Consider the following 12,410-nt stretch of genomic DNA (forward strand, 5'->3'; position numbering starts at 1 on the left):
TATTATTGTATTTTTCTGCTCGATGTGCTTAAGCTGCCTCCCGAGGACAAATAAAGTGATAAGGATTGATTGATTGATAGTTTCAAATCGAGCGGGGGACAAGTCAGATATTATAATTTGCTGTGAAACTGTCAGCATGCAGAGATTTTGTCCTGGTATGTGGCCATCAAGATGTAATTACTGGGCACATCCCAGAGAAACCAAAATTGGCACCAGTGTCAGCATCTTCTCTGCACAAATAAATAATGATAGAGTTCAACATTTGTGAATTTCAGTTTAGTCATTTCTCTCAAAAACAGAGACTCTGCCATAGATTTTTGCAGGGCAATGCCGAGGTACTGGGTGAAAACGTGTAGCAAAAGACAGCTCCACCACAATTTCACCAATATCTTCAAAAATAATAGTCCTCCTCGAAACATTTTAAAGTTTTTTTCTTAATATAAACCTTCAAAAACTTTCCAATGTTTGCTCTCCACCCCCTGTTGCACACATAACATTTTCATCATCCAAAAAATACGCCTAAATTAATTTTCTATTGTTGTCTGTCAAACCAATCTATTGTCAAATACACTTCTGGGCTCTTCATTGTCCCAGACTTTTCAGACAAAAAATACTATCATTATATTTTCTCTGTGTACAAACAGTTATTGTTTCGTGATGTGGTGATATACGGTGTTGTATATAGGACCACACAAGGGTAAAGGTGCACTGTGGAACTTTTCACCTTCTTGTTTCTGTAGATATGTCATTGCTTTGCTTCGAATGTTCCGCAGTGTGACATTAAACAGCTCTACTTTACTTTTATTCAATTACAGGTGGTTTTAAAGCTCAAAAACACCTAGAAAAACAATATCCTGACTGTGAGCGGCGTCGCCTCTCCACAGATCTGACCTGTAACTTGGTCCGGTTTGGTCTCCATGACGATAGAAAGGTTTAATGCCACACTGTGAAACATTCGTCAACGTCAAACACAACAGTTTTGGAGTTGGGCGTTTGATGGATCCTCCACCAGAAAAGTTACACAATGGACCTTCAAAGTTCATATGGCGGTTTTGATGATTGTCTAATTTTAACTTTATTTGGTGAGGTAATACCTGCTGTAAAAGTAAATTATTGTTTTACACCAATCAAGAAGCAATTTGAGAAGAAAAATGGAAAATGATGTTGAAAATTACAGGAAGTACAGAGTTCTATTTTAGAGAGCTGACGTCACACTTTTTCTAAAATCTGTCCAAAGGTTTGACTCAATTTACACAAAAGAAACGTTTTTTCTAACATTTTAAACATTACTTCTTACATTTTTATCTGTCAAATAAAAAATTCTGTGTATTAGAGGAGTTTTGGTCTAGTGTACTATGTAGCTGCTTGGTAACTAGAAAGATATCACGATTTACAATGAAGAAGGAAACCTAAAAAAAAAGGTCAAAACGGATGAATTTAAAATGGCCAAGTTTACATGATGTTTTTTATTCTGAATTAGTTGTTCTGAATTAAATAGTTCAGTATTTAAAATATCCTTCTTTTAGTTTACAAGAAAATAATAATTCCAAATTGAGATTTACATTGAAAATATGTTTAACCGCCTTTATTTAATTCTGCTCATAGTCTGGGGGTTGGGAAGGGTTCTGATTGGACAGGGACACCAACGTATTTACGTCGACCGGAAGAAAACACACACTTCAGCTGCTACCGGCTTTTTTGTCGTCTCAGTTTGTCGTTACGCCACAGACATAAACATGATCCAAATGTTTTTCTGCGTTCCGGTGATAATTAAGAAGCAGCTGGAGAATTCTGTCATCACGCTTTACGTCTGTCGGCTGAGGAGGAGAAGGGAAGAGTATCGGAGAAGGGAGGAAGAAGACAAACTGAGTCAACGGCTGCTCTACCTCAGCCCACGCCCGCATCCCGCTCACAAATCCAAAGAGACGTGGATGAAAGTTCGAAGCGAGGACTGGTGGAGCCGGATCGTCCGGGTCGTGTCAGGAGGGCGACCCAACGAGCGTGCACTGAATGAGCTGAATTATTTTTAAGAAGAATAAACGTTTACTAGCCAGGCTGGTGCCACCTTGTGCCTCCGCTCAATTTTATTTCTCTCCAGCGATTTGATCAGGAATCAGAATACACTAGATGGTTTGCAAGAACCCCGGAAGTTGTAGACCGCGCACCGGCCAATCAGCGAAGAGCTGTGAAGCCATGACATCAAACTCAAGCGCCTGTCTAGGTCCATTTTGTGGAACAGCACAACAGTAAACAAAGCGGTCGAGATGGATGTAGACGAAGACAGACATTCTGTGTTGGTAACGATTCCTGAGATTGAGAATTTAAAGCCAGAATAAAGAGAATGTTTGGTGAATTTTATCAAGGGGGAAGACGTTATTGCCCTTCTTCCTATGGAATTTGGCGCATTACATACGTCACGACCAAATAGCAGCGATTGGATAAATAAAAAAAGTACCTGCCTACCGTTGACCGAACAAATCCTAATGCTGTGAGGTCAAACGGCAACCAGCTGATGAACCAGGCTAAACGTTTACATGATCGAGGAATAAATTATTGTGGCTTTAAAATCTGAATAAACCACACAAGTTTGATTCCGAATAACCATTTTCATTAGGATTTAAGTGTTTACATGGTCTTTTTAAAGCGGAATTTATTTTTCAGAATTAAAGCTCTCATGTAAACGTGGCAACTGAAACAAAACACAACTCCAGGTACGTTTTTAATGACAAACAACATTATAACACGGATCAGAAAATAGAGTAATAAGAGCCCTTTGGTGTAAAGACAAAACATGTAAGAGAATGTGTTGGTAGCAATTTATTTTGTAGCTATAACGTTTCCCAGCCGCAAACGCATTCTTAACTGTTGGTGCGGATGAAAAGTCTGTTGCCAAGGAGACGCTTTGACAGGAGATGCAGATAAATGAAACTACCTTTCACTAAGCTTCCCATTGACACAAATTGCAGAGAATCTATCCTGCAATTGAAAGCGCTGGGGTCTTTTAGGACTTACCCAATCGGACGTGAGGTGGGTGTGATTGGGCACGCAGGGACCAGACGCTTGGACTTTCACATAACTTCATCATTGTAGTACTACGATTGCAGCTGCTCTGTGTGATACTCAACTACAGGCAACAAGTATTGAAAACCTGATACTAATCGATATTAAAACCTGTATAGAAACTAGATACTCATTAAAGCAGGTATCGAAACTAAAAAAGTCGCATTCACAAAACATAAATGAACCTTTCTTGAATAGTTTAGAATGACTTGAGCTGTTTCAGAACAAGTATACAAGCACACAGACTAGTTTAAGACCATCGACCACTGTGGATTACACAGATATACTGCACAAAAGGGCCAAAATTTAAGATATAAACACGTAAATCTATCAGAAAATGACTAGTGAAAATATCTGTCCATGCAGTAAGATCATTTTACTTGACAAAAAATAAACTAAAATAAGGGCTTGTGGGTAAAAACTACCAAATATTTTATCGGAAGTGCCTTTCGTTTAGACGGTGACGGCGTTTTTGGGGCTTAAAAACTCAAAAATCTGAAACAACCATCCTGAATGGAAAAGTTGAATACGCTCCACTGTAGCGTTTCCATTTACACTGCCCAAGACGCAAAACTCTGGTCAGATCTGCTCACGTCGCGTACACGCTTACATCACATACATACAGTACACAGAAGTAAACATGTCGGATCATTTCCATGCATCGGGAAAAAAAAAAAAAAAAAGAAAAGAAAAGCACTCCAATTCATCATTAATAAATTAAAACAATCAAAATGAATAAATTCTAATTTCCATAAATACAAGATTTCAAATTCATCATTATCTTCTAAAAATTTCATTGTCATCAGTCTGACCATGGAAGTCACTGGATGGATGGACAAAGCCTGGACTTCAGTGACAACGAAACCATCCTGTCGGGATTCAGAAAGGCCGGAATAATTTTAACTGGAACTGATGCTGAGTCTGACGACAGCGACACAGAAGAGGAAGCGGATGAAGAATTGAATGGATTTAGTGATTTGGAGTGAGATGGAGAGTTTGGTAAACTTGTTCTGTTCTGTTGTTTATGTTATAGTTTATCTGAAGAACTGTTCATATGTGACGTTAACAGTCTGTTGTTCTCTGTTCTATTGTTATTACTATAATTTGACTTTTAAGATGAAATGTGGGTGCCTGGTCTCTGATTTGATAAAATACATTTCCCCCAAAAAGTGTGACTTATATTTGTTTTTTTCTTCTTCATGACACATTTTTTGGCTGGTGTGACTTATACTCCGAAGCAATTTATAATCCCAAAAATATGATACTTTTAAAATTTCAGAACATTCTGCCTAATGATACTCTGCAGCTGATGCCATCAACATTCCCTGGAGGGTGTGAAGCAAACTGAAACACCGCGTGGACACAGGCGTGTGCATCCAGTGAGACGACTCAGGAGGAAAAGGAAAGAAATCATCAAATCATCATCAAAAAAGGAAAAATCTGATAGTTTAACTCCCCTGGCAGTCTATATTAAGAGTGAAACTATATTATAAAATATAAAATAGCCAGAGAAAGCTCTGTTCTCCATTTTTTGGCTGGTGCGACTTATACTTCGGAGCGATTTAGGCTACGTTCAGACTGCAGGGCTTAATGCTCAATTCTGATTTTTTTGTGAAATCCGATGTTTTTACGAGGTCGTTCACATTTCCAATTAAATGTGACTTGTATGTGACTCCAGTGTGAACTATTAAACGGCCCGAAAGTGTCTCGCATGTGCACTGGAGACACGATGACATCAACCGCAGCGAGCGTGCTCTGTGTTTATGGAAGTTGTCCAAACATGGACGCGAGCATTGAGCAGCTGGAGATTTTAAAGTTCCTCTCGTATCGCAGCCAGAACATGAACAACTTACTTGTTTTAAGGAGGAGACTGAGAAGGAGAAGGACGAGGTTTTTGGCCGTGGTGTTTTGTGCGGCAGTGGCAGAAACGTCCGTTGAAAGGAACGTGTGGATGTGGAGACGAAGCCAAGAGTGGTGAGTGGTGATGTGCTTCGCTTCAGTGACACGGAGTTCATTAACAATTTCCGCCTACTTCAGCGCAGAATAGTGACGTTTGTGGCTTGTTGATAACGTGTAGGTGGATGAATGCGCTTTGGCCGTTCACACTGAAGTCGCATGTCAAAAGATCAGATATGTATCGGTTTCAGGAGCACATATCCAAGTGGCCTGGGTCACATTTGAAAAAATCTAATCTGTGTCATTCAGACTGTCATTAAAAGATCAGATACAGGTCACATAGGGGCCAAAAAATTGGATTTGGGTCACTTCAGGCTGCAGTCTGAACGTAGCCTTATAGTCTGAAAAATGCGGTAAATATTACGTGTTACTGTCTGTTTGTACTACAGAAAAACATGAATGATTTAGAAAACAGGCAAACATTATTTTAGTCATCAACTTCACACAGACACAGATGAGTCTTACCTGTGATCTTGTCCATCTCCGTGAGTGTCTCCTGGTATGAGCTGATGACTCCTCCATAGCGGTTCATCACTTCTTTCCTCAGGTTGTCCCAGTGAGGAGAGAGGTCCCCCAGCTCCTTCAGGTCCTGTACCCTGCATCACAACACACAAACACAATGGCCGCTCATAAATCACAGGTTTACCTCTGGACTCTGACGCACACGCGGTACATGTGGCGTCGTGTTGACAGGACATGGCCTATATGCTGCAGAATCAATACTCAACACTCTTTTGTGTGGCTCGGTGTGATTTATCATCTCACACTACAAGGTGAAAACACAGACTTGAGACTTGTGATTAAAGTTTGAACACCAAGGAACTTCTAAAATGGGGTTAAAGTGGACAGATTATGCTTTATTTGTATTTTGTCTCTTTATGTTTTAGAGATTAAAGGTCCCATAATACGCTATTTTCTGATTTATGTTATGTTATGTTATCATCAAAAACATACATGGAGTTCTGTTTTGTTTCATTCACACATGTTTAACACACAAACTCTGCATATTGAGGTTGAGCTCTTTCAAACAAAAATCCCTCTGTAAGGCAGGGGTGTTAAACTCATTTTGGTCCAGGGGTCGTATCCAACCTACTTTGATCCCAAAGGGGCCGGATCAGAAAACTCATGGCATATAAACCCCAAAAATAGCAATAAGTTCAAATATTTGTACAGAGAAACGCAAATCTTACAGAAATCTTTTTTAATTGATGAATTCTTTCTTTTACAAAATATTATAATATTATGAACAACCTGAAACTTTAAGAAAAATTTTATTTCAACACAATGTTTTAACATTAACTTGTACGTAAATAGGAATAAGTAAATTTTTCTTGGAAAATCCTGCACTTTTCTCATTTTTGACATTTTGTTGATGAGGGTGTCACAGTCAACAAGAGCATTTGGAAAGAGTCAAGTCTTTATTTGTGCTGCTCTGGTGGGAGGGACCATGCACAGAGGTGCTGGAGATGCTGATGTGCTCAGTGACACAGAAAATTACCAATATTTTAACAGAAAATATAATTAAAATATTTTAGTAGAAAATCAGCAGAGGGCCAGATTAAAGGTCTTAGAGGGCCGGATCTGGTCCCCGGGCCGTATGTTTGACACCTGCTGTAAGGCAAAAGGAGCTGTTAACTTGAAAAATACCGCTTCATGACATCCCAAGGTGGAACAGAGCATTTTGAGCTTTGGACATGTACAGACTAATAATGAGAGTTTCACAAATAGGGCCTTTAACCAAAGCCTACTTATAAAAATACACAGTTTTTTTTTGAATCAGCAGTTTTCCTTTTGATCGGATTGGGCATAACAGGGCCACCTACTGGCAGCAGTGAGAAATAAACTTTTGAATAAAAAAAAAAGCTACTTAGCAACGTGAGCAGCATGATGATAAAAGCGCAAAGGTGTAACCAACACAATTAGGCGTCAGAAATGCTTAAAACAAGTGTGTCAATGATTTACGGACTTAAAAACTGTGCATTTGTACCTGGTGAAAGATGAAACAGAGTGATGTGTGAATGCTCAAAGAAGAAAACCTTGTAAAAAAAAAAAAAAAAAAAAAAAAAAAAGAGAAGATAATGAAGCATGATAAATGGTAAAATGTCACATTTTTATATCAGGCTTTTCCACCTTCAAGGCATTCAGAGACACTGTACATCAAGGAACCACTCACGCATTCACACACACATTCACACACCAGTGTACACAGACGGCGGGGACGAGTGTTACGTGTCTTGCCTAAGGACACAACAACAGCATTTGTCTGTAGGAGCTGGAATTGCACCTCCAACCTGCTGACTGCTTTATCAATGATGTTTATGTCGGGAGTCGAACCAACCAGAGGCAAACACTCTGACAACTGAGACACGGTAAGACTAAAAACAAAATGATGAAATTACAAATAGACTCTTAGCATTATTAGTATATTCATTTCAGAGCTAAATGCACCTATGTGTTACTGAGACGTCAAACTACTACTAAAGTACTTTGCAGCACAGGCTCCTGAAAACACATTTTTAATCATTTTTTCTAATTTTTTTGTTGAGTTTTCAGACTTTTTAAAGGTGCATTGTGTAACATTTCTGGTGGAGAATCTGGCAAATGCTTTTCTAAATGGAAAGTTATTGCTTTGTCTGAAATGTTTCACCTTATGGCATTAATAAACCTTTTTATCTTCAAGGAGACCAAACCAGACCAAGTTACAGGTCAGATCTGTGGAGAGGCGATGCAGCTCACAGTCATAACGTCTGTTTTTCTAGGTATTTTTGAGCTATAAAACCATATGTAATTGATTAAATGTAAAGTAGAGCTGTTTAATGTCACACTTGTGAAACTTTTTTTTTAATTTTTTTTTATTCTCATTACTGTTTATTTTGGTACAATCATAAACGATAAACTTTTGTGCCTTCTTCATTACTATTATTAATTTGTACGACCATAAACGAAAACAAAAATCCTTAAATTTTTCATTCTCATTACTGTTTATTTTGTACGATCATAAATGAAAAACTTTGTGCCTACGATAACATTATTATTAGTATGTACGACCATAAACCAAAATATGTTTCTGCATGTATGTATAAGTGTGTTATGCATATGTGTATAAACATTTACATTGAGTATATGTACTGGATATCTATGATGCGTATATGTATGTATTAAGGCTGGGTATCATTCAGAAGTTGCCGATACGATACATACCTCGATACATAGACCATGATACATATCACGATACAGTGCACTTTCAATTTGATACGATATATTTCAAATCGATTCGATACGGTTCAGTAAAAATAAAGGCTAAATCGTGGCTGTGATACTTAAAGTTTTTAATAAATCACTTCTTGCGCAAAGTGAATAAGAAACACGCCCATTTTAATCCTTAAAACTGTGAAAATGTCAAATGTGTTACATAAATGTGTCTCCTTCCACTAAACAAACAACAAAACTGTAGTGCTGTAATAAAATAATTGAGTAAATATACAAAAAAAATACTCTTGGCGATATATAGATACAGCAGCCCATGATATCAATACTGTATCATCACATTAAAGGTTGTATAGAGGATTTTTTAAGGGAAGTGAAATACAGCAACAGTTCTTTTTCAAATGTTGTGCATGTGTGACACCACCTTCCTCAGTAGAAACATCTCCTCCCGCCTCTTTACTCTAGAAATCACGTTTGTTTACATCCAGTGCGTGTTCAGAATTACTGTTGAAGTGACCTGCCAAGAAATAATTCAGCGACCGACGTGTCAGTTTTTAGACCCTTCGGACTTTCTTTTGCGGCGAACTTGTCGTGGATTCTCGTCCGCCATCGCAACAAACTTTGTGCGAATTGCGAGGAAGCTACAGTTTGAAAAAGCCTCTAAGAACCGCTGCATAAACCACATAATCCCCGCGCGCCGGCGAGTCAGTTACACAAAAAATGTAGGGAGTTTGATTGACAACCTAACAGCCAATAAATAAAGAGGGAGCCTCATTTTCTATTGGCTGATGTTTATCTGGCCTCACTACGTCCACAGTTGATAGATTTTCATTCTGTTTTTTTTTTTTTCGGTCATCATAATTACAAAGCTGCTGCGTCTCTGTAATGGTATTTTAAACTTTCAATGAGAATTTGAAACTAAAAAAATAATCCTCCATACAACCTTTAAGCGATACGATATATCGATATTTCAGTATTTTTGCACATCCCTAGTATGTATATATGTATGTGTGTATGTATGTATGTATGTATGTATATATGTATGTATGTATGTATGTATGTATGTATGTATGTATGTATGTATGTATGTATGTATGTATGTATGTATGTATGTATGTATGTATGTATGTATGTATGTATGTATGTATGTATGTATGTATGTATGTATGTATGTATGTATGTATGTATGTATGTATGTATGTATGTATGTATGTATGTATGTATGTATGTATGTATGTATCTGTCATGTATGTATGTATATGTATGTATGCCACTCCAAAGGTGATATAAAAAAAAAAAAAAAAGTTAAATGTGAACCATGTGATTATGTAAAACAATTGGGGTAGGACTCTATAAGTTTTATTTAAACTTCATCCTACTCCTTTTGAGCACCAGGTCCCAAATATTTTCATGTCCATATCTCTATTTTTGTCATTTTTTTTTTTACCTGGCTCAAACAAACAAATAAATAAATGAATGAATGAAATGAATAAACATTTCAATGACATATCCATAGAAACAAGAAGGTGACGGACCCTCCACCAGAAAAATTGAAGTTTTGGGTGTTTTTTGTCACCTGCTGGACATTCCACCAATAGAGATCCATGTAGAAAACCTCCAGCGCAATGTCATCGCAAAGTATCAACACAAGAAAACTGCTTTGTAATCAAATCCCAAAGCAAAAAACCAAAAAAATAAATAAACCTAACCCACTTCTCCTTTCCCAACTGTTTCTGAACCTCTCTTTTGGCTCGTCTCTGCTCGTGGACACTTATTTTGGCCCACAAACTTGCAGCCGTTTATACTGGGTCGAAATTATCACCACTTTTCAGATTAAGGGGTTTAAATATCATCCCACAGCAGAGACACAGAGGCCTTCTGCAGCGGCCTGAGTACTGTCAGATAAAAATATTTAAAGTTCCTCTGGGCCAAGAACTGCTCCCCCTCGCCCATTTGGCTCGTCCATTCATTACTCCAATACAACTCTCACTCCTGCGTCTTTGCTTGTAGTGACCAGCCATATTCTTCGACTGGTGGCAGAGTCCCAAGCCTTAAAGGTCCGATATTACACAAAATATACTTGTGAGCTTTAAAAGTGCACTGTGTAACTTTTTTGGAGAGGGTCCACAACCTGTTAATGCTTTGGTTTAAATTGTCCAAATAAAAATAGTGTTAAACTGATCTGTCTTGCATTTGGGTCAGTCCGTATGAAATCAGCCGCCCTCCCCTATGAGCCACCTCAGATTTGGCTGAAAAAAATTCTAAAACATTCTAAAATGACCAAATGAACGAATCTCAAATTTTAGCTCAATCCCTTGATTGATTGATCCCTCATTCCTAAATTGTGGCCCGTTGAAATTTTGGGGCCATGCTCACCTTTTCTGAAGCCTTAATTTATAAGCATGTTTGAGAGACCGTAACTTCATAAAAAATAGAGCTAGGAAACTGAAAATGTGTATAACTGTAGATCAGGGGTGTCAAACTCATTTTGGTCCGGGGGCCGTATCCAACCGACTTTGATCCCAAAGGGGCCGGATCAGAAAACTCATGTCATATAAACCCCAAAAATAACAATAAGTTCAAATATTTGTGCAGAGAAACACAAATCTATTGTACAGAAATCTTTTTTAATTGATGAACTCTTTTACAAAATATTATAATATTATGAACAACCTGAAACTTTAAGAAAAATACAATTTCAACACAATGTTTTAACATTAACTTGTTTAACATTAACTTGTATAAATAGGAATAAGTACATTTTTGTTGCAAAATCCTGCACTCGGCTCCACTTTTCTCATGTTGGACATTTTTCTGATGAGGGTGTCACGGTCAAAAGTCAAAACGATCGTCCTTTAAGAGCGTTTGGAAAGAGACAAATCTTCATTTGTGCTGCTCTGGTGGGAGGGGCCACGTACAGAGACGCTGGAATGCTGCTATGATAAACACCACAGAAAATAACAATTTTTAATAAAAAATAGAATTTAAATATTTTAGTAGAAAATCAGCCAAGGACCAGATTAAAGGTCTTGGAGGGCCGAATCTGGCCCCCGAGCCGCATGTTTGACACCTGTGCTGTAGATTCTTGGTCATAGATTCAGAATCTGTTGTCTATTAAAGGTAATTTAACCTCGCTCGCAGGTGGAAAAGTATCTAAGCTCCACTGAAAATGACCCATGAGAGCTCATTTTCAAAAATTCTGTTTAAAATGAAGGAAGTTAATAGTAGATGTTTTTATTACTTTAAACTAATCAGAATATGCCATAGTTTCTCTGGTAAAAAAAAAAATCAACATCTAACTGTGCCCACATGGGAAAGAAGGGGCCTAAAAGGGTCACATTTGGACTGTGACCATATGTGGGACTCTACACCGTCCACATGAAAACTCAGAAAAGTGTGAAATTGTTGTCAGAAATTGTCATTCTCTCAAATATTCAGGTTCAACAGTTTGTTTGTAAATATCTGCTTGGAGAAAATAAATCTTGGATCTCAAAAATAAAAAAAAAATAATAATAATTGAGCGGCAACAAAATGTGAGATTTTGGGGGCAACAGATTAAGAATCTATGACCTAGAATCTACAATAATACAAATGTTCATCTTCCTAGCTCTATTTTTTATGAAGTTATGGTCTCTCAAACATGCTTATAAATTAAGGCTTCCAAAAAAGTGAGCATGGCCCCAAAATTTCAACGGGCCATAACTCAGGAACGACTCAAGGGATTGAGCTAAAATTTGAGATTCTTTCATTTGGTCATTTTAGAAATTTTTAGACAATTTTTTTTCAGCCAAATCTAGGGGAGATTCCTTGAAAACGGCTGATTTCATACGGCCCGACCCATTTATTCAACTACAGATGTTATTTATTGCGATAAAAACATGCTACTAAAATACCTGCTGCTTCATTATCACCGAAACAACTGCGAAAAAAGTTTGGATCATGTTTGTGTCCGTGGCGTAAGGACAAACCGAGATGACAAAAAAGCCGGTAGCAGCTGAAGTGTGTGTTTTCTTCCGGTCCTTGTAAATACGTTCGTGTAAATAAAGACGATTTAACGTGTTTTCCATGTAAACCTCAATTCAGATTTATTATTTCCATGTAAAATCGAAGGAGAATATTTTAATTCTGAACTATTTAATTCAGATCAATTAATTCGTCATTTAAAACATCATGTAAACGTGGCCACT

The 12,410-nt window shown here is 37.6% G+C and overlaps 1 protein-coding gene across 1 annotated transcript in view; it reads right to left on the reverse strand.

The window, feature by feature from the left end:
• The window catches only part of inpp4b (inositol polyphosphate-4-phosphatase type II B), a 718,149-nt gene that overhangs the window by 225,817 nt on the left and 479,922 nt on the right, over positions 1-12,410 (reverse strand). Inside the window, exon 7 of the mRNA XM_055158612.1 lies at positions 5,482-5,612. Coding sequence (XP_055014587.1) covers positions 5,482-5,612 — 131 coding nt within the window. The remainder of the gene's footprint in view (positions 1-5,481; positions 5,613-12,410) is intronic.

The sequence above is a fragment of the Boleophthalmus pectinirostris genome, unplaced genomic scaffold (assembly GCF_026225935.1).
Source record: "Boleophthalmus pectinirostris isolate CB_2022bp ecotype Guang Dong unplaced genomic scaffold, ASM2622593v1 HiC_scaffold_22, whole genome shotgun sequence".
NCBI lineage: Eukaryota > Metazoa > Chordata > Actinopteri > Gobiiformes > Gobiidae > Boleophthalmus > Boleophthalmus pectinirostris.